General features: G+C 42.1%; 2 protein-coding genes across 29 annotated transcripts in view; one reads left to right on the forward strand and one right to left on the reverse strand.

Moving 5' to 3' along the window:
• The window catches only part of KANSL1 (KAT8 regulatory NSL complex subunit 1), a 194578-nt gene that overhangs the window by 147852 nt on the left and 22962 nt on the right, over window positions 1–23764 (reverse strand). For 5 of the 28 annotated variants that reach the window (XM_063705800.1, XM_063705803.1, XM_063705802.1 and 2 more), the window contains exon 1: window positions 13150–13288. The exons of 12 other annotated variants lie outside the window; for them this stretch is intronic. The gene's annotated coding sequence lies outside the window, so the exon portion shown is untranslated. 11 more of the 28 variants (XM_055387802.2, XM_055387796.2, XM_055387793.2 and 8 more) reach the window with 6 other exon arrangements.
• LOC129533530 (hepatoma-derived growth factor-related protein 2-like) lies at window positions 6964–17064 on the forward strand. The gene is made up of 3 exons (XM_055387065.2): window positions 6964–7053; window positions 13048–14073; window positions 16706–17064. The coding sequence occupies exons 1-3, from the start codon at window positions 6964–6966 to the stop codon at window positions 16715–16717; spliced, it is 1128 nt and encodes a 375-aa protein (XP_055243040.2). The 3' UTR covers window positions 16718–17064.

Below are 23764 nucleotides of genomic sequence, written 5' to 3' on the forward strand. Positions count from 1 at the left end.
ATGTCATTATGCAAAAGGCTAGGACAAGAGAATGGTAATGTGGCATTCTAGTGAGAGGAAATGGCATAAGAAAAGGCAAGGCTGTGTGGGAAAAGGCGACATTCTGAAGGTTAAAAGAAATGAACAATTTGGGCCGGGCGCAGTGACTCATGCCTATAATCCCAGGACTTTGGGAGGCTGAGGCGGGTGGATCACCTGAGATCAGGAGACCAGCCTGGCCAACATGGCGAAACCCCATCTCTACTAAAATTACCAAAAATTAGCCGGGTGTGGAGGCGCGCACCTGTACTCCCAGCTACTTGGAAGGCTGAGACAGGATAATTGCTTGAACCCAGGAGGGAGAGGTTGCAGTGAGCCGAGATCGGGCCACTGCACTCCAGCTTGGGTAACAAGAGCGAGACTCCATCTTAAAAAAAAAAAAAATAATTAACAATTTGCTTAAAACACAAAGCACATTTTAATAGAGGAAATAGTAGAATGAAGGTGGAAAGGCAGTTTGAAGCCAGATCCTTAACGGACAGCCTTTAATAGCCTTAATTCAGACTTAAAGACAGTAGAGGGGCCAGGCACAGTGGCTCACGCCTGCAATCCCCGCACTTTGGGAGGCTGAGGCGGGTGGATCACCTGAGGTCAGGAGTTTGAAACCAGCCTGGCCAACGTGGTGAAAACCCGCCTCTAATAAATATACAAAAAAATTAGCTGGGTGTGGTGGCGGGCACCTATAATCCCAGCTGCTCGGGAAGCTGTGGTAGGAGAATCGCTGGAACCCGAGCGGCAGAGGTTGCAGTGAGTCGAGATCGCACCATTGCACTCCAGCCTGGGTGACAAAAGTGAGACTCCATCTCAAAAAAAGAAATAAATAATAAAAATAAAAATAAAAAAATTAGCCGGGCATGATGGCAGGTGCCTGTAGTCCCAGCTACTAGGGAGGCTGAGGCATGAGAATCACTTGAACCCGGGAGGCAGAGGCTGCAATGAGCTAAGATAGCCACTGCATTTCAGCCAGGGCGACAAAGAGAGGCTCTGTCTCAAAAACAAAAACAAACAAATAAAGACAGCAGAGGCCAGGTGCAGCGGCTCAGACATGTAATCCCAGCACTCTGGGAGGCCAAGGCAAAAGGATTGCTTGAGGCCAGGAGTTTGAGACCAGCCTGGTCAACACAGCGAGATCGAGTCTCTGAAAAATAAAAAGTATATACATATATATATACACACACATATATACGTATATGTATATATAAAATAATGACAGCAGAGTATCATTAAACACTTTTTAAATGGGAGTGAAACATCAGACTGTGCTTTAGAGAGATCAGTTGGGTAGGATGGATTGAAAGTAAGTAAAAAGGCATCTACAGATGGCAAAGACCAATAAAAAAGCTACCACAATAATCCAGATAGGATGCAATGAGAACTTCAACCAGAAAATAATAGTCAAAGTCTCTACCAAAGCTTAAATCCAAAAATGTGAAGGGGCCAGTCTAACAAAAAGGCCAAATATATGACAAAAACATGATGGCTTATAAAGAATGGAAAGAAAGCTCTCTTTTCCTTCATAATTTCATCTCCTTTGTGACGAAATCCTTCTTTTCTCACAAAGCTTTTCAGGTTTGGTATGTCCTCTCTATACTTCTAACACTATCAGTCCAGCCCACGTCCTCATCAGCTCCTGTCTAGATTATCACAACAGCTTCCTGACTAGTGCCTCAGTGCCCCAAACTATCCTTTACCTTTTTATCATCTCACTTTCCTACTCTGAACAAGTTCCTCACACTTTTTTTTTTTTTTTGAGACGAAGTCTCGCTCTTGTCCCCCAGGCTGGAGTGCGATGGCGCAATCTCCGCTCACTGCAACCTCCGCCTCCCAGGTTCAAACAATTCGCCTACCACAGCCTCCCGAGCAGCTGGGATTACCGGTGCCTGCCACCACATCCAGCTAATTTTTTTGTAATTTTAGTAGAGACCGGGTTTCACCACGTTGGCCAGGCTGGTTTCAAACTCCTGACCTCAGGTGATCCACCCGCCTCGGCCTCCCAAAGTGCTGGAATTACAGGCATGAGCCACCACACCCAGCCCCTCATACCTTTTTAATGAGTTCAAATTCTTCAAGATGAAACTTAACGTCAGGGCAAGTACATCAATTGATACAGACCCAGAACTCCCCACAGATTCCCAACTCTGTATCTTTGCCTATGTTGCTACCTCTACCTGGAAGGTCCTTCTTCTACTTTTTTTTTTTTTGTCCCCAAACTTACTAATTTTTCAATACATAGCATCTCCACAAAAACTTCTTAGACTCTTCCAATTCATATCACTTTCTTCCTGCTTGAATTGTATAATGCACTTAAAGTCACTGTCATTCAGTTCAAATTATCTGAATTTTCCCTAATTGTTAACTAATTCTATTTCCAAGACAAGCAAAATTCCTTAACAGCACCCTTCTTTAGCGTGCTAACTTTATCGAGAGCTTGGTACATAGTAAGCGCCGTAAGCCCTAAATGACTGGACTAGAGAAGTCAAAAAGGCCTCGTGGGGGTTGCCCTCAAGTGTAAGATTTTACTAAGAAGAGAAAAAGGAGGAAACACAAATCAAAAAATTGACACAATCAAAATAATGGGAAAGACGTGGGGCATGATCCACAAAACAACTTGCATGAATCAGGTGGTATATGTACAGCTTCTCAAGAGAAAGAAAGGAAAAGAACAGCTATACAGTGATTTGTGATGAAGTACTGCAAGCTACATTATGGAATGCACTGCAAAGTATTTATTTTACATATAAACAAAAGTAGATTTGTTGTGGAATACAATGGGGAAGGAGAGACAAAATTTTTACTATAAAACAAAGAGATAATGTGTGTCACCCACAAGACCATTATCAATTTCCTTGGCCAACAGGGCTTCTTAACTGAAAAAGCTTTATATTACTAAAGGAATCATTCCTGAGTGCAGGATAGGTTATTACAAATGTTGTTCACTAACATTAATTAGTGTTTTACTATGTCAATCACTATGCTAAGTATCTTACATATATTCTCTTAATCTTCACAATAACAATATAAGGTAAGTACCACTGTCCTCATTTTATAGATGCTCAAAGAAATTAAGTAATTTGCCCATGATCACACAACTATGAAGTTGCAGGGGCAGGATCCATAATGCTAAAGCCGATGCTTTTAACTACTACACTAGATAGTTTAAGGCTTAAACTGAAACGGTCTTAACTGCCTGACAGTAAATTCTGAATTTTAGTCTTTAGAGGAAAGTCAGTCAAAGAACACCAACTACCTACTGAGTATCTCCAATAAATATTAAAATGCCTAGAGTATTCAAAGCACCACAGTAAGTACATACAAGGATGACAAGCAGCAGTAAAGACAGACACTACTGTGTGATTTGGGGGACGGAGGCAATCCTCATACAGGCTGAGAAGTAGGCGGAGTCAGAAAATGCTTTTCAGAAAAAAGAACATCTAGGCTGAAACCTAAAGAATGAGGAGGAGCTGGGTGCAGTGGCAGGCGCCTGTATTTCCAGTTACTCAGGAGGCAGGAGGATGGCTTCAGGCAAGGAGTTCAAGGCCAGCCTAGGCAACATAGCCCCCATCTAAAAAAGCCACCCAAACAAAAACACTAATTTTTTTTTTTTTAAATGATGGCCTACCATGGTAGCTCACACTTATAAGCCCAGCACCTTGGGAGGTCAAGGCAGGAGGATCGCCTGAGCCCAGGAGGAGTTTGAGGCTAGCCTAGACAACACACTGAGACCCAGTCTCTAAAAAAATAATAATTAGCTGGGCATAGTGGGAGGGTCACTTGAGCCTGGCGGGTGGAGGTGGCAGTGAGCTGTTATCACGCCACTGCACTCCAGCCTGGGTTACAGAGCAAGATTCTGTCTCAAAAGAAGGAAAAGGAGAGGGGAGAGGGGAGAGGAGGTGAGAGAAGAAAAGGAGGGAAAGAAGGAGGGAGGGAAGGAAGGGAAGGAGTAGGGCCGGGAGAGGTGGCTCACGCCTGTAATTCCAGCACTTTGGGAGGCCAAGGCAGGAAGATCACTTGAGGTCAGGAGTTTGAGACCAGCCTGGCCAACACAGCGAAACCCCGTCTTTGCCTGTAATCCCAGCTATTCAGAAGGCTGAGGTACAAGAATCACCTGAATCTGGGAGGCAGCGGCTGCAGTGAGCTGAGATGGCACCACTGCACTCCAGCGGAGGCGACAGAATGAGACTGTCTCCAAAAAAACAAAAAGAAAGAAATGAGTAGAATTCAGCATTGCCTATACAACTACTTCAAGCATCCCATATTCAAAACCCATTCCCTGCCCCAACACCAAATCCAAAACTTCCTCCTGCTCCTCAACATTGTCTATTTGAGTTAATCATGACCTCAAATCACCAACTTACTTTTTACCATAAATATTTCATTTAAACATCTACTAAATGCCAGATACAAGATAGTAAAATATAAATTAGGTGTGAAGGTAGCCTAGCTTGATAAAGTACTGTATTTCACCTGAAGGGGTCAAGGAAGGCTTCTAGAAAAGATGACATACTGACTGAATTTTGAAAGGTGAGGTGGTACACAGAGGGTGAGGGTTGGCAACACACAGAATGACAGGCACATTCATTCCATCCTTGGTGCCAATGCCCTAGTGCAGAACCTCATTATGTACTATAGTAATTCAGGCAGTAATAATCTCCCAACTATTCTTCCTTCTTCCTGTCTCAGCAAGCCTCTAATCTAGCGTCCACTACCAAAATGATTAGAAAGGGAAGAAAAAAGGAAAGGAGGGGGTAAACCTAAATCTAACCATTTAAAATCTTTCACTGACTCTAGAGTAAGGATGAGTCCAAATTCCCCACACACCATTACCTGTCCCCTTTTTACATTAGACCTCATCTCCAGCCTGTCCTCACTGCAGCCACCTGAAACGTATGTTTCCTGGCTCTTCTATGCCCCTGCACCTTTACTCATGCTACTCTTTCACGGTTCAGCTCAAGGTTACATGCTCTTTCAAGTATTCCCCATTACTCCCAGGTTGAGGTGGGGGCCCTCCCTCTAGGCTCTTACCTGCACCCCCATGACACCCTGGCTATTGCTCATGGTACAATATAAACTCACAATTTTGTCTTGTCTCTTTCTTCCCCAGAGTATGTACTTTTTTTTTTTTTTTTTTTGAAACAGAGCCTCTCATTGTCACCCGGGCTGGAGTGCAGCGGCACAATATTGGCTCACTGCAACCTCCGCCTCCTGAGTTCAAGCGTTTCTCCTGCCTCAGCCTCCTGAGTAGCTGGGATTACAGGCACCCGCCACCACATCTAGCTAATTTTTTGTCTTTTTTAGTAGAGACAGGGTTTCACCATGTTGGCCTGGCCTGACCTGACCTCGTGATTCGCCAGCCTCGGCCTCCCAAAGTGCTGAGATTACAGGCATGAGCCGCCACGCCTGGCCAACTATGTACTTCTTAAAAAAGGAGGGTTATAGCTTGTTTTATCTCTGTCCCCTACAAGCAGCACAATGCCTGGCAGACAGCAGACCAACACACGTTAAGCAACCTGAGCATTCTATGCTAAACCCATCAGATGAAGATCCATTAGGACGTTAATGGGGATGTCTGAAGTGATCAACCACCTAACAAGAAGAGGCATCAACTGAACCTAGGATAGGCTTCACCCACTACAAGTTCCAGTCATTTACTTGACCAAGCACCTGTACCCAGACTAGGAAACGTTTTAACTACACTTTTTAAGCTATTACTAAATGTGGTTACACAGCATTATAAAGGTAATAGCCATCAAAATCACAAATGTAATTGCTCAAACTTTTACCCAGCAACTGCACTTCTAGAAATCTATTCAACAGAAATATTCTCATAGGTACTCAAAGATGTATACACAATGCTTTCACTAAATAACTGGAATACAAAAAAAAAACCCTAATTAAAAAGATCAAGCCATATAACAAGTATGATCCCATTAAATATATATATATATACACATATATATACACACACATATATATATACACACATACACATACACATACACACACACACACACACGGACAGGCTAGGCCCCATGGCTCATGCCTGTAATACCAGCTACTCTAGAAATCAAGGTGGGAGGACTGCTTGAGCCCAGGAATTCAAGACCAGCCTAGACAACATAGCAAGATACCATCTCAAGAAAACTTTTTTTTCTGAAGGATGTCTATATATCAAACTATTTAATGGTGTTTATCCTACTTCTATGCTAGCACTGAATTCAAATTTCCTACCAGTCTTTAGCTGACAAAAGACAGAGGAAAAAAAATCATACTTTTTATCATATCTCTTTCCAACAAGCCCTAATGGTTGATGTAAGTGCTCCTGAACAATCCTAAAATCAGCGACTTCTGGAAGATTTTAAGAATTCTAAAGGAGGCCGGGCGCGGTGGCTCATGCCTGTAATACCAGCACTTTGGGAGGCCGAGACGGGTGGATCACAAGGTCAGGAGATCGAGACCATCCTGGCTAACACAGTGAAACCCCGTCTCTACTAAAGTGCAAAAAAAAAAAAATTAGCTGAGCATGATGGCGGGCACCTGTAGTTCCAGCTACTCGGGAGGCTGAGGCAGGAGAATGGCATGAACCCAGGAGGCAGAGCTTGCAGTGAGCTGAGATCCCGCCACTGCACCTCCAGCCTGGGGGACAGAGCGAGACTGTGTCTCAAAAAAAAAAAAAAAAAAAAAAAAAAAAGAATTCTAAAGGAAACAGGTTATTCTGGGAGGGTCCATGGCCAAATTCCTGAGTTCCCACTGAAACCTACCTTATACCTTTAGAGAAAAGTCAATTAATGACTTTTAAAAGTACATTTTTCCAATGCCAATAAAATGTTAAGTCAATACTAATATCCATTTTTCATTCTCTTGGGAGGCAAGGGGTAAGGAGTAAATCACTAAGTGCAAAAAAATACAGTCCAATTTTTTGGAGACATGCTTAAGGTCTTCAAAGAGCTTCAGTTCTCCATGGTAACATACGGAGAGTTTAATGAAACTTTCCTGACAGTTCAACTTATCAGACTGGTATTTCTTTTTTCTTTTTTTTGAGACGAAGTCTCTCTCTGTCGCCCAGGCTGGAGTGCAGTGGTGCGATCTCGGCTCACTACAACCTCCGCCTCCAGGTTCAAGCAATTCTCCTGCCTCAGCCTCTTGAGTAGCTGGGACTACAGGCATGCGCCACCATGTCCAGCTAATTTTTGCTGTTTTTTTTTTTTTTAGTAGAGACAGGGTTTCACCATGTTAAGCCAGGCTGGTCTCAAACTCCTGACCTCAGGTGATCCGCCTCGGCCTCCCAAGGTGCTGGGATTACAGGTATGAGCCACCACACCCAGCCCAGGCTGGTATTTCTATGAAGTGTCTCTTCTATACTAGAAACCAGAAACTAGCTACAGTACTTAGCTTTGAGCCTCTTTCCCTTCACACCCTCTGGTGGAGGTGCTAACAAACAGTCACAAAGGCCAAATAACAAGCAGCAAGAGGAAAGTCTAGATATGAGTTCTTAGCAATTTTTGGTTTAACATCCTAACAACAAAATTGTTATTCCTCTTTTTTATTCCCTAATACTTACCTTCCAACTGAATTTAACCAAGTCTAACCTTAAGCTCTCCCCTTTTTAAAAACGAATTAAAAGGTGAGGGACTCCATTAAGTTTCATGTCACTCAAGCAACTTTTTCCAAATAAGAGCAGAATCTGCTGTAATTAAAATTCAGAGTAAGATCTCATTTTGGATTCCTGGTTCAGGTTACAAGAACCAGAGTTTTTAAAATAACATTTAGATAAAACTGCACTCAATCTACCTCCACTTTCCATTTCCTGACCCTCAAAATCTTGGAAAGAAACTTTAATTCTAAAAAAATTACAGCCAGGAAAAAAAAGGGCAAGTTCACAGTCAGCAACAATAAAATACACAGCTAAATAATTTCCTGGTAGAGGGCTTTCAAACGTTAACACTGTGGAAGCAGCTTAAAATCTTGGAAAAGCAAGACTTGCAGAAAGTAACATTTATTAAACAACTATTTTGCCGCATTGTGCTACTAAATGGGGAAGGTCTACTCTATTTAAAAGGTCTCTTCCACCTTAAAGGGACTCTTTGCATAAAGGTTTAAAATCTTCATATAAAATGTTTGATTTTTTCTTTCAGACTGCCCAAACTCATTTGTTTTTGATTCATAAACATGAGCTGTGTTTTCTACTTTGGTCAAGTCAGTTTCCGCACTCTATTTTAGCTTTACCTTTATTCTACCAAAGACAAGAAAATGCTTAATAAAGAAAAATATATATTGCAGCTCTTTTTGGAGTCCAGGTATTTTGGTAAATCACACCTTTTGGCTTATTTTCTCCTATGTATTTTGTTCTACATCCTAAAAGGCACATGGCTTAAAAAAGAAACAAATAATAGTTACCCCCTGCCATACTAGTCATCTCCTATGACCCATAATCCTCCCCTCAATCTGCAAGTGACACCCAAGGATATCACTTACCTCCTATATCTTCTGATAGCCTTCAAACGCTGGTGAACTCTAGTACAGTGGATATTTGTCTTTTCTAATTCATACTGTCTTCTACAGCCATAGTGTGGTTCAACTGAGTTTTGATCTCACATTTCAGGGAATGGGAAGTACTGATGAGGGAATCTTATCCTGTGTTATAAACTATTGTTCTGCACAACTTTTAGTATGCCCAGAGGTGTATACGCAACTTATCAGCATAGAAACTGTAATTTAAACATACATCTTCAGAAGCAACATGAGAACTAAAAAAGTCTTAAAATAGACTTCCAAGAAACAGTTATGAAGTCCAATTTTAGGAAAAAGACATGATCCAAGTGTTCTTTGCACTGACACAGTAGGCAAGCCAGGTGTCTGGGGCCATTTTACTTAAGAACCTGCCCTGTACTCCTTTCTTAAGGTAAGTAAGTAAAGAGGCACTAAGGTAAAATACGCTTCCCAAGACGTAGACTAATCAAATCACTCAAGGCAGGAACATTTAAAATGAAGAAAGAGTACAACGAAAGCTGCTTTAAAACTCTAAATAAGACAAGCAAGGGGCCAGGCCCGATGGCTCACGCCTATAATCCTAGCACTTTGGGAGGCTGAGGTGGGTGGATCACCTGAGGTCCGGAGTTCAACACCAGCCTGGCCAACATGGCAAAACCCCATCTATACTAAAAATAGAAAAAAATTAGCCAGGCATGGTGGTGGGCACCTGTAATGCCAGCTACTCAGGAGGCTGAGGTAGGAGAATCGCTAGAACCCTAGGGGTGGAGGTTGCAGTGAGCCAAGATCGCACCACTGCACTCCAGCCTGGGCAACAGAGCGAAGATTGTCTCAAAAAAAAAAAAAAAAAAAAAAAGACAAGCAAGGTTATATGCTCCCGTTGCTCAACCTACTCAGGAGGCTAAGGCAGGAAGATCACTTGAGCCCCGGAGTTCAGGCACTCTAAACTGTAGCGCACAATGATTACATCTGTGCACGCCAACCTGGGAATCACAGCGAGACCCCTAGACCTCGTCTCTAAAATGAAAAAGAAACAAAATCTCTAAACCACTCAATAAGATTTACTCTGGGGCAATCAACAGACAACCACTTATTCAGTTTACCCTAGTCCCTCCCCTCTAAACTCAAGGAATGGAACGGAGAGGTCCTTTGTTGGGGGGTGGAGAGGGACAATAAAACGTAAAACTATATACATCTATCTAGCAAGAAAGTCGCTTATTTCTGTGTCTTAATGGACTCACCAAGAAGAAAAAAATAGCCCCTACCCATCTCCCCACAAGCTGAAAAAACATAAAAGGAATACGCATTACTCTTTAAACATGGCATTTACTATGTTTAGAAAATCCAGTGTGGATTAGTTTGGTGTTTTATAGCACATTTTAAAAACTGCTTGTCTAGGCTAGGCGTAGTGGCTCATGCCTGTAATTCCGGCACTTCTGGGAGGCCGAGGCAGGTGGATCACTTGAGGTCAGGAGTTCGAGACCAGCCTGGCCAACATGGTGAAACCCCCGTCTCTACTAAAAATACAAAACTTAGCTGGGCATGGTGGCACACGCCTGTAGTCCCAATGGCACATGCCTGTAGTCCCTGCTACTCAGGCGGCTGAGGCACGAGAATCGCTTGAACCTGCGAGGCGGAGACTGCAATGAGCTGAGATGGCACCACTGCACTCCAGCATGGGCGACAGAACGAGACCCTGCCTCAAAAAAAAAAAAAAAAAAAAATTGCTTGCCTGATATAACAAGGTAACTAAGCTTTACTCGCAAAGGGGCCTAATCAGAACCTCTCAATACTAAAATACCTTCTCAAACAACCACAACACCCCTATGTTTACAGAGTACACAAATCAGGTCATAACGAACAGAACAAACCTAAAACTTCTTATTCACTTTAAAATGCAATTAAAACCTGTGGTCAACTCAATCCTCTACAGAAGACGCAGAGACACTGGTTACAATGTAGCATTACTAGAGATGGAAGAGTAGCCTTACAGTGAAGAAAAAAGTTTAGTATAGTTACTTCACTTTCTTCTCACCTTGATATGAGTTCACAAGTGAACTAAGGCCTACTCATTTTCTAACTTCCAGAATTTTCCTCAACAGGAAACACTCACGTAACAAAGAGTGCTCTGCAGGTTTAACCAGAGAAATAACATGTGTAGGCAGGAAGAAAGAAAATCAGACAAAAATTTAACATCTCACGTTGGTAAAGCACCAAAGTCAAATACGAATGTTCTGAACGTGGCTTTCAGAAAAGATGCAAGAAAACTTCTAAAATACTTCACTTCAGTAGACTCATATAGACGGAAAGACCGAAAATCCCACCCTACCACAAAGGCTCTAATAATTCTTAACTGATCATTCTTTTAACTGGTCACAATCACAGACACTGGTATATACTCAAATGAGGTAGCCATCAGTGACAACCATCTTCACCATAATATAGACATTAAGAACCTTTGTAACATTTAATGTTTCCCTCCAAGTAGTTCAAAAAATAAAAAGTCAATCACCTCAAATTATGAGGTACTAACAAATACACCAAATATGCTGAAGGTCGAAGGAACGGCACACTTTGTTGCATAAACCTAGTGGAAATCCAATTCAGAATTTCATGACTGAAGGTAGTTATTCCACATTTATAATACATTTTTTAAATTCCCAAGGGATGAGCATTTTTACCTTGCCTTATTTTTAGAACTACACATCACACTGCACATATCACATGACATGATGTAACTGTTAGCAAAGAAAATGGTCCAAACCATTGACAATGTACATGGTAAATCAGGATCAATGCATACTCAAGAACCACATTTCGTACTTACTTTAAAAAAAAAGTTTCTTAATTCACAATGTTTTTTCAAATTGAAAAAATGTCTAGTAACCTATGTAGAAAAAACCAGAAATGTACTTTGTATTTTATAAAATAGGAGTTTACCCAGTTACGGGAAAAACTGATATAAAGAAACAGATAAAGGAATAACATACTTCTAAAACTACAGGATTAAAAGTAAAAATTTTCTAGATCAACACCGAAATGCTAATAAATACACTTAGTATTAGGCACAAAACAATTACTACTCAAAAGTATTCACTGTTGATAGGTTAAAAAAATAGTTTTAACTGACAACGCCTGTAGACAATTGAAATTTTCTAAATTGGTCAGACAGCATGCTAGAAAAGGAACCAAGTAGAGCCTATAGGAAAGGGGAAAGGGAAAACACACCCACTTAAGCCTTTGTAAATAGTGGTCCTTTAACTGACCCAAAAAGCAGAGAAAACAGAAATTACAGACCATCCTGACAAATGGAAAACATATTCTAACGTACTAGTTTCCATACTTGAAAGGACTTTCAAAACGAAGTTCAGTAGCAATCTATAACTATATCATGATTATGCAAGGCAAAGATTATGTAATTTTATCGTTTATTTTAAAATGTTCTCCGACTCAATCTAAAACAAGTAAAACGTTTTGATCTCTCCAAAGCGAAAAGGAAAGGTTCCTCTGAGCTGCAATTTAAAAATATAAACACACACCCCAAAACAAACAAAAAAAACACAATGATTGCCAGCCACGTGACAAAGGAGATGGCAACACCAGGATTGTGAATGGAGGGGAGGGAGGCGAGGCTGGAGGGAGAGAGATTTCTCGGAACTTTGGGGACCGCGGGAGTCGGTCTGCCGACCCTAGGAGCACTAAACTCCAGCCCCTACGAGTTGTGCTTCTAACACCCTCAAGTACAGTTTTATTAATAAGTCACAGAAAATGCTCCAGTGACCTCCAGGATAAAGGGGGGTGGGGGGGACCGAGGAAAAGGAAAGAGAGCAATTTAAAGTGGCGCCATCATGTCACCCCTTCTCCCCTAAAGCAATCAGTAAGCAATAGTTAAGTAGCACGTTTCTCTATAAACCCACATTGGGATTCCAACATTGGAAAACGAGGATTTTTAAGTAAGACACAGGAGTAGCGTTGTTTATCGTATGGAAAACAAACTATTTGCTAAGAATCAAAAGACCGTCAGCCGGAAAACAGGCCCCCAAAAAGGCAGTTAAGATTCCAACTCACTTAAAAGCAAATAAATGCCTCTTCCTCTTTACTTTAAAAAAAAAAAAAAAAAAAAAGTCCGCCTGAGGGAGACTACATCTGAAAACGTAAGTGACCTGAATTTACAGGCAACAAAAATAATAAATGAAACAATCAGAGTTGTGATACAAACCGTGCAACGCGCCAAGATGTGTGTTTCGAGCAGAGAAAGGCCTTTTGCAGTCAAGAGAAGTTCAAGGCGAGAGCCAGAGTTTGTTTGGGGGGTTCTTTTACGGGAATAAATCATGTTCTTCAGGCCGCCTTTTTAAATAGAACGCCAAAGGAAAAGCTGGCGAACGAGGCGGCAGCTGCTGGGGAAGGGCCCCCGCACACCCCCGCCCTTGGGGCGACTCCCAGCCCGGACCCGCAGCAGGGAAGCCCGGAGAGGCCATTTAAAGTTCCGGGGGTTTTTTCTACCCTGCCCTGCCTTTCTAGTTACAACTAACAAAGAGAGAGAGAAATGGGAGCCACAGGGAGAGCGAGGAGAAGGAGAAAGGGCAGCAGGAGGAGGAGGAGAGGAGCAGCAGCAGCACCTACCACGTGATGGAGGAGCGTAGCCCGGGCGGATTCAGCCCCACAAAATGGGCGCAGTTTGCAAACAGCCCCCCGGCCTGGGCGCCGAGGGCCAGCGGCGGGCGGGGGCGCGCGACGGCGGCTCCGGCCCGGGCCCGCCGCTCTCCTCCCCCCGACGCCCGGAGCCGCCCTGACTTTCCGGGCGGGGGGGCGAGGCAGAGGGGGAGGGGAAGGCGGCGGCGGGGAGCGGCTGCTTTTTCTTCTCTTTCGGGCCCTTTCCCGGCCTTGCTCCGCACCGACGGGGCCCGAGCACGGCTGGAGACCGCAGCCCGGCCGGGAGGGCGGGCGGGCGGGCGGGTGGGGGCAGAGAGTGAAACCGCCCCCCCGCCCCGCACAAACAAGCACCGCCGTCTGCAGCCCGAACCCGCACCCAGGCCGCCACCCCCGGCCGCCTCTTTCCAGCCGGGGAGCGCGCTTCAGCCGCCCCCCGCGCCGCCGCGGCGAGACGAGTCGGCTTCGCTACGGTGCTCGGTTCTCCCGCCGGCTCGGCGAGCGGTGGCGGCGGTGGCGGCGGCACTGGGAAAATGGCGGCCGAGCTCCTTTTCCCTCCCCCCCTTTAATCTGAAGCGGAGGGAGAATGGAGCGAGCGAGCGAGCGGGCGAGCGCCGGGGACACGGGGAGGAGGGACAGCAGCGCCTCCGCCGGCTGCGGCTGCGGCGGCGAAGGGCCGCTCCACCCCGGCGCGCCGCCAGGGGGCGCCCGCCGCGCCGCCCCCGCGGGCCGCCAGGAGGCGCGGCCGCCGCCGCCTCAGTCATGGCTCCTCGCCGTGGCCGATGTTTTTGTACCTCCATCTGCGGAGGCCGCGTCGCCCGGCCCCAGCTGCCCTGGACGTGCGGCGACGGCACGCAGCACTGCGGCAGGGGGAAGCCAGCCCTCGCTGCGGCCGAGGTGAGTCTAACCTGAGGCACTGACGCCGTCACATGCCCTCCGTGCTGGGGCCGGCGGTGCGGCTCGCCGGTTGAGGGGCAGGGCGGGCCGGCGCCGCGGAGCGAGAGGACGTGAGCGAGGAACTGTTTGCACTGTGTAGTAAAGAGGGTAAGGCCGTCGGCACCACACTATTCCAGGGCTAACCCTGCAGAAAGCTCCCTGACCAGTGAAGCGGCTTCCGCCGCCCGCCCTTTGTCCCTAGCAGCCAGCCTCCGTATACTGCAGCACGGCTGGGCACTAGCCCCAGCACCGCGCTCCGCAGCCACCAGAGTTGGGCGGGGTGGGGGGGGGGGTGCACGTAGTCACTGCGCAGGCCCCAGCCAGGGCCCGCGCCGGGCCAGCCCGGGAAGGGACAGCCGGGAGCCAGAGGGGAAGTGATGGCCCCGCCGGCGCCGGGCCCGCTGGGAACTGTAGTTTTCGTGAAGAAACACGCGTCTTGTTTTGGGTGTCATGGCTTGGCAGATCCGCCAAAACAGGCAAATGGCATTACACAATGAGTATTTATGCTTCCTGCCGCCACCAAAAGGAAGTTCACTGCCATGCTAAAAGTTTAACAAAGAACTCCATAAAGAAACACAAGTCTCACAACAAAAAGCCAACTTCCCACCTCGTTACCAGAGTTGGTTTAAAGTGGTGGCACCTTATCATTTCTCATGACCAGTTTATCAGTACAGAACTTTATATTGTCCCCAAAATAGGACCTTTAAAATAATGGAACCTTTCCTAGACTTAAAGAATTCATAAACATAATGTAATACAAAGTGTCACACAAAGTGTAATTCTACCACCCTTTAAAGTTGCCAAAAGATGAGTGGAGTATCTTGAGATTTAAAAGACTAATCTAGGATTCATCAAAACTAGCTTAAATGACTGAAGAAAAAATCGTTCAAATCATTAAATCATCAAATTCGGCAGATAAGAAGGGTATGTATGCTCTACTACCAAAAAGGAAGACGCAAAATGCTTCACACTTTTTTGTGGCTTACCAGAACCAATATCCGGCATTATACGTCACTTCTGCTTATCAAAAAACACCCTCACAGTCGTTACAGAACGGTTTTAGTCTTCCCACAAAGTTACACTAACTCACCTGCCCCTGCAACATCTGCACCTAGGTTTCTGCGAGTTTCCATTTGTACTCCTAAAATCACACTCTCAAGCATAGTCATAGTTCTCAAATACCAAAGGCAGGCAGTTTGGAGTCATAGGGTCAAATTACACAAAGAATAAACTAATATTTGTATACACATCCAAAAGAGGTCTTTAGTCTTGGATTTTTAATTTACAACCCTGGGGAAAAACTTTGACTTTTTTATTGTACACACATACACACATAAATAGTAATTCCACAAAATACAGTAGAAGGGTATTGGACCAACAGATGGCGAACTAGAGCCCCAATCTGAGGCTTCTGAAATCTAAATTAGCAGAATGAAAAATACCAAATAAGGCAAAGCCCTTTGCAGCGTATACTTAAATATTAAATTCAGACACACCATAACAAAATAATCTTACTGCTGCTCCAAATTTTTAAGACTCAACTGTCAGATTTAATTAGGCAACCAAATAAGCAAGATTATATGAAATATATTTTTCTAATGGATTAGGAGAAAACTGGAAAATGCTCATTTTTAAAACCATGTATTTGGGGGAACTATAAATGCCAGTTTCCCCTTTCTCTCATTGCTTAGTGCAAGAGTCAAGAGTTCACAGGGTTTATGGCACTTAAATCAGTCAACCTGTTGTATATTCTTATCTAAAATCAGACATCTTTCTTATTAGGCATCAACTTTTACTTTTATTTTTTTGACAGGGTCCTGCTCGGTTGCCCAGGCTAGAGTGCAGTGGTGCAATCAAACTCACTGCAGCCTCCCAGGCTCAGGTGATCTTACCTCAGCCTCTTGAGTAGCTGGCACTACAGGCATATGCCACCATGCCCAGCTGTTATTTTTTTCATTCCTTTTTGTTTTGGTAGATACAGAGTCTCCCTATGTTGCCCAGGCTGGTCTCGAACTCCTGGACTCGAGTGCTGGCATTACAGGCATGAGCCACCACACAAAAATCTTATGAAGAGAAATAAATTTTCTTAAATTTCCCCCCCAAAAATAGTGGATGTCCAAAAGGCTGATTGAAAACACCTACATACAAAATAAAACAAACAAACAAAAAAAGATTTAAAGAAAAAGGCCTGGTGCAGCAGCTCACTCCTGTAATCCCAGCACTTTGGGAGGGTGAGGTGGGAGGATCACTTGAGCTCTGGAGTTAGAGACCAGCCTGGGCAACAGAGTGAGACCCTATCTCTACAAAAAAAATTTTTAATTAGCCAAGTGTGGTAGCATGTGCTTACAGTCCCAGCTACTCCAGAAGCTGAGGGGATTGCTTGAGCCTGGGAGGTCAAGGCTGCAGTGAGTCATGATCATGCCATTGTAGTCCAACCTGGGCAACAGAGCGAGACCATCTCAAAATGAAAAGTGATAAAAAAATTAAAACACCAACATATTTCAAATCACTCTTGGAATAGTCATGTTGACTCTCCAATATCCACTCTATTCTGATTAGTTTTAACCCATTCTCTTTGCCAATGATTGGTTAGGAATGGCCATGAGATGTGAGTAGAAGCCCCCTGGACAGCCTCCAAAAGAGAACTGTGAGAAAAGGATCTTCAATCCTAAAAATGATGGAGGAAAAAACAGTCCCTCTTCCTCAGACAGTGACACCTCAAACTGCTACAGTCACCTTTGCAGCAAGCCTGAAGATGCCACCAACATCAAAGGGAATAGAGAGTTGGTCCTTGGTGATAGCATTAAGCCACTGTATCAACCAATCCTGACAATTTGTATGACTTCTGGATTTCCAGCCACATTACAACAATGTAACAATAAACATTTATTAATTGCTTAAGCCAATTTGAGTTAGGTTCCTTATATAATAAATGAAGTCAAAAAACAATAATTGAGTTCTAATGTTTTTTAGTATCTGTATCTTACTTTATGATTACAGTATTTTATATAACTAATCTTATTATTTCTTCCTCAGAAAAGACATTCCATGGCCAGGCATGGTGGCTCACACCTATAATCCCAGCACTTTGAGAGGCCAATGTGAGAGTATTGCTTGAGCCCAGGAGTTTGAGAACAGCCCAGGGAAAACAGCAAAACTTCATCTCTTCAAAAAATAAATAATAAAAAAATTTAGCCGGGGGTGGTGGCATACACCTGTAGTCCAAGCTACTCAGAGGCTCAGGCAGGAGGATCACTTGAGCCCAGGAGGTCAAGGCTGCAGTGAACCATGATCACGCCACTGCAGACCAGCCTGGGCAACAGAGCAACACCCTGTCTCCAAAAAAAGAAAAAGAAAGGAAGGGAGGAAGGAAAGAAAGAAAAAAGGAAAAGGTATTCCCTCTTACACACAGCTCTGTACCCATCCATCTTTGTCTGTGTTCTCTCTACCTAGAAAAAGAGGACCATCCCTCATTACCACCATTCCTTGTTAATTCCTCTCTCCAGTCCACCTACAACTCATGTTATCCTCTTATATTCCACCACACCACTGTTATCGTCTACTCACTTCACTTGACAATAATGTAGGCTGGGAGTGGTGGCTCATGCCTGTAATCCCAGCACTCCGGAAGGCCAAGGCAGGCAGATCACCTGAGGCCAGGAATTCGAGACCAGCCTGGCCAACATGGTGAAACCCTGCCTCTACTAAAAATACAAAAAGTAGCCAAGCATGGTGGTGCACGCCTGTAGTTCCAGCTACTCAGGAGGCTGAGGCATGAGAATCACTTGAGCCCAGAAGGCAGAGGTTGCAGTGAGCCAAGATCACACCACTGCACTCCAGCCTAGGCGACAGAAGGAGACTCTGTCTCAAAAAAAGAACCAATAATGTACAGAGTTGGCACTACATTACCCTTGGTTAAATGCTCTCTGTAATTCCTCTGAGTTTGTTTTCATATACCAGTCTTGCCACCTCAAGCCAGCCTGAAAGCCTTTGCAGGCAGGAACTGTGGTTGTTCTAATTTAAGATCTGTAACTCTCATCTATAGATAATAAACGTATTCCAAAAAGGCACTCTCTACCTTCCCTGCCACAGACCTTCTAAACAAGCCAGAAATTCCTAAACAGAATAATCTCACAAATTCAGTACCTCGTATGTCCAAACTAATCTCAAAAGGACAATGAATAACTTTTTTTGCACTTAAGAAAAAGCAATTATTATATATTAACTCAGGACAAGTCCTAAAGCCTAGGCCATTTAGTTTCAAAAGCACAGGGGCCCATTTTTTTGGTTACTTACCTAGGACCTAGCCCAGGGCCTGGCACAAAAGAGACACATCATAAGAACTGACTGAATAAATGAAAAAGGTAGAGTGTAGTACTTAAGCACACAGGACCTAGGTAGCCCGATTCTAATCCTGCCTCCCTCACTTATTCTTTGTGTTACTTTGGGCAAAGTACATATTCTGCTCTGTAAAACGGAGATAGTAATACCACCTACCTCTTAAGTTTAACTATTATTATTAGTGAATGAAGCTATTTTCCACAGTTCTAAACTTTAAAGGTTAAAATCTGAGTGAAGCAAAAATCAGCACCTCTTTCCTAATTCAAACTTCAAACACCTATCTACTTAGGACTTGGACCTACTTTAATTTAAAAAAAAAAAAAAAAGCCTGGATGTGGTGACTCACACCTGTAATTCTAGCACTTTGGGAGACCGAAGCAAGTGGATCACGTGAGGCCTGGAGTCTGAGACCAGCCTGGGCAACATGGTGAAACCCTGTCTCAACTAAAAATACAAAAATTAGCCTGGCATTGTGGCGCATGCCTATAGTCCTAGCTACTTGGGAGGCTGAGGCAGGAGAATCGCTTGAACCCACAAGGTGGAGGATGCAGTGAGCCAAGATCGCACCACTGCACTCCAACCTGAGTGACAGAGCGGGACTCTGTTTCAAAAAAAAAATCCGTGTCTAGACTCTAGCAAACAATGTTTTCATTCATGAACTTAGATAACACTATATATAAAAATACTTTTAGCTCCCTAAAAACATATTCTGAGAATGATTATTTACAATCATAAATCGAATGCCACATTAAATACTTCAAATACATTTAATTCAACAAAAATCTAGTGAGTACCTATTAAGCTCAAGAATTTATTCTAGATATCACAGAAATGAACACATAAACCTATGTAAAAACCCATATTAAAATTATAAAAGAAACATCTTTAAGCTGAAACTGAGGCATGTTCTCACATTAATATTTAACCAGCTAAATATTAAATAGAAAGCCAGAGTCAACTAAACCAAAGTTAAGAAATTTAAGTCAAAAAATTTAGGATGTAGAAGGAATATGTTCAGCCGCCACATTTTATTAGTGTGAAAATGAGACCAACAGAAAGAAGCCAGTTAAGAGATTGCCAAAGCGTCAAAGCTGGAATCAGGGTCTCTCAGTCTTCAATTCTCACTTTTCCCGCTTCTAATTCACCAGTGCTACTCACTTGGTGAACTGGATGTGCAAACATGCTAAAGGCATTAAACCTAAACCATACTACCTATTTCACAGTGTCACAAGTATAAAGATTTAGCCAAATGCAGGTAGAAGAAAATCCTCATACTGATTACAATGACTACAAAGCTCAGAAATCAAGATTTTTTTTCATTAAATGGAGGCCTTAACTGATTCAAAATATCATACAGTATTTTTATGTACTGACTGAATCCAGTAGAAACAAACTTTCAGTAAGATTAAACAAAAGCATTTCATAAATGGCAAAGTATTACAAGAATGCATAGCATTCCTTCATTTCAATCCAACCTAACAAGATATTTTCCTCCTCATACTACTGATACAAACTGCAGGATTTACATAAAGATATTATTTTGCCATCTCACCACAGAACTGACCCAATAATTCACACAAAACTAATTATTAGGCAGCCTCCTAATTTAACTGTTAGTAATGAGAACAATACTGTTGTAGGTTAAACCTAAATGTACTAGTAAGTCTAGAAATAATTTACTTTAGGATAATTCAGAAGACAACATTAAAGCTCAGCTGAATACACTTATATCACTGAAAGAAACAAGTCAGGTTCTCTCAGGCCATCAGCTATTGTTAAAATCTAACACCCAAGACTGTTGGTCTTCTCCACAGTGGTGGATTTAATAGCAGCTACAAGCACTCATTTCTAGTGCAAGCAGTTTAAGCAGGATTTTATACGAACATTTTAATAAAGTTCCTCAATGAGTTTACACACACACACACACACACACACACACCCTGATTATTTTGGTGAATTTTAGTTAATTCTAATGTTTTTAACTTTAGAATATTTTAAAATTCTCAAATAACTAGAATGTGTGGTTAACCCTGAACGTTCAATGACCAAACATAGAAGGAGTATTCTAATATACTGATTTTGCAGATTAAGCAATCTACGCAGGACCCAAACTTTTTATCAGATAATAAAGCTGAGTGTCAGAATTTGGCCAAAATGTACCAAGAAACTACCTGAGTTCTTTTCCAAAGGAAACATAAAGGTAAATATGCAGAACTCCAAGGCAGCTGTGAGCAGCCAAGTTGTGGAGGGCCTGACAAAAGTGAGTCAGAAGGAAAAATGTTCAAAGAGAAAAGGAGGCAGCAGGTGTACAAGGCAAAACACACCTTAAAAAATGTCTTTACAGGCTGGGTGCGGTAGCTCATGCCTGTAATCCCAGCACTTTGGGAGGCCAAGGTGGGCAGATCACGAGATCCGGAGATCGAGACCATCCTGGCCAACATGGTGAAACTCCGTCTCTACTAAAATACAAAAAATTAGCTGGGCATGGTGGGGGGCACCCGTAGTCCCAGCTACTCGGGAGGCTGAGGCAGCAGAATGGCATGAACCTGGGAGGCGGAGCTTGCAGCGAGCGGAGATTGCGCCACTGTACTCCAGCCTGGGCGACAGAGCGAAACTCCGTCTCAAAATATATATATATATATTTTATATATATATATTATATATATATTTTATATATATTTTATATATATTTATATATATATTTATATATATATTCATATATATTATATATATTTATATATATATTTATATATATATTCATATATATTATATATATTTATATATATATTTATATATATTTATATATATATTCATATATATTATATATATTTATATATATATTTATATATATTTATATATATTTATATATATATTTATATATATTAATATATATATATTTATATATATTTATATATATTAATATATATTAATATATATATATTTATATATATTTATATATATTTATATATATATTCATATATATTTATATATTTATATATATATTCATATATATTCATATATTATATATATTTTATATATATTATATATATTTTATATATATTATATATATATTTTATATATATTATATATATATTTTATATATATTATATATATATTTTATATATATTATATATATATTTTATATATATTATATATATATTTTATATATATTATATATATATTTTATATATATTATATATATATTTTATATATATTATATATATATTTTATATATATTATATATATTTTATATATATATAATATATATTTTTTTTTTACGTCAGTTGCTGATTCTAAGTTATGATGCAACTTGTAAAATCTTGTTCTGATGGCATGGCAAACCTAGGGACTTTGGAAGATGGCAGACCTGTTTCCTCCAATGAAGCAGCATACCATTCTTGGAAAGGGAATTACTTTTTTTTTTTTGAGACACAGTCTCACTCTGCTGCCCAGGCTGCCAGGCTGGAGTGCATGGCAAAATCTGGGCTCACCGCAACCTCCACCTCCTGGGTTCAAGCGATTCTCCTACCTCAGCTGCCCAAGTAGGTGGGACTACAGGCGCGTACCACCATGCCCGGCTAATCTTTGTATTTTTAGTAGAGACGGGGTTTCGCCATGTTGGTCAGGCTGGTCTCAAAATCCTGACCTCAGGTGATCCGCCCATCTCAGCCTCCCAAAGTACTGGGATTACAGGCGTGAGCCACCACGCCCAGCCTAGAACATTATTTTTAACCCACTAATTCTTGGATTCTTGAACTTGTTTCTATGTACACTCAGGAACATACAGCTACAAACGGGGAGTAACCAAAGCCACTGAATATATGCAGGAGCAACTTTTTTGGAGTATCAATTTAATCAAGGATTATAGTAAAATCAGATGTACTTTTGTTAAAATAAACACAAATATATTACAGGTTGACCATCCCTAATCTGAAAATTCAAAACCCTCCAAAATCTGAAACTTTTTGAGTGCCAACATGACACCTCAAATGGAAAATTCCACACGTGACACCTTTGCTTCTGATGGTTCTCTGAACCATCAGAAACACTGTTTATTTCAAGAACAAAATTATTTTAAATTTTGTATAAAACTGGTCGGTTGTGGTAGCTCATGCCTGTAATCCTAACACTTTGGGAGACCAAGATGGGAGGATCATTTGAGCCCTGGAGTTCAAAACCAGCCTGGGCAACATAGTGAGACCCTATCTCTGGAAAAAAAAAAAAAAATTAAGTCCAGGTGCAGTGGCTCAGGCCTGTAATCCCAACACTGGAAAGCCATGGCAGGTGAATCACTTGAGCTCTGGAGTTCAAGACCAGCCTGGGCAATGTAGCAAAACCTGTCTCTACCAAAAACACAAAAAATTAGCCAGGCATGGTGGCATGCACCTGTGGTCCCAGCTACACAAGAAGCCAAGGTGGGAGAATCACTTGAGCCTGGAAGGTGGAGGCTACAGTGAGCAGAGATGGCGCTACTGCACTCCAACCTGGGTAAAAGAATCAGACCCCATCTCAAACAAACAAAAAAATTAGCTGGGCTTGGCACCGTGCATCTGTACCAGTTAGTACCAGCTACCTGGGAGGCTGAGGCAGGAGAATGACTTGAGCCCAGGAGTTCTAGGCTGCTGTGAGCTAGGATCACATTACTGCACTCCAGCCTGGGCAACAGTATGAGACGTCATCTCTTAAAGAAAAAGGTAAAAAAAAGAAATTATCTTCAGGCTATGTGCATAATGTGTATATGAAACATAGAATTTCATGTTTAGATTTGGATCCCATCTCCAAGATAGTACATTATGTACATGCAAACATCCCAAAATCTGAAAAATCTGAAATCCAAAAAACTTCTGGTCCCAAGCATTTCGGATAAGGGATATTCAATGTATACAGAGCAAAAGGCAAAATTCTCACTGTTTCAAGATAGAAAAGGAGTCCTCAGAGAGATATGTCCTGCTTGTAACAAACTGCTCCAAACAGCCCTAGACCCTGAAAAGTACTTTAAGGAAAGATAAAGAGGTACTGGTTTAGACCATTTATAGATAAATATGCATGGCTAAAACCCCTGAATGTAATCCTTCCAGGCAGAAGATAAAACCTGAAATCTAACGTATAAATTGTCATGGGTCCAATATTATAAAAGAGACCATAAGTTACCGAGAACATGACTGGAATTCAGGAAATGCTAAAGGTCCTGTCTTATCTCTGTAACTCATTTACAAAGAAATCATGTATGATTTTCTCAACTGCAATCTTTTTTGTTTCTGAATTAGACTGACAAAAATTATAGAATATAATATTCAATATTTTCCACCAT

Source organism: Gorilla gorilla, chromosome 4 (assembly GCF_029281585.2).
Source record: "Gorilla gorilla gorilla isolate KB3781 chromosome 4, NHGRI_mGorGor1-v2.1_pri, whole genome shotgun sequence".
Lineage (NCBI taxonomy): Eukaryota > Metazoa > Chordata > Mammalia > Primates > Hominidae > Gorilla > Gorilla gorilla.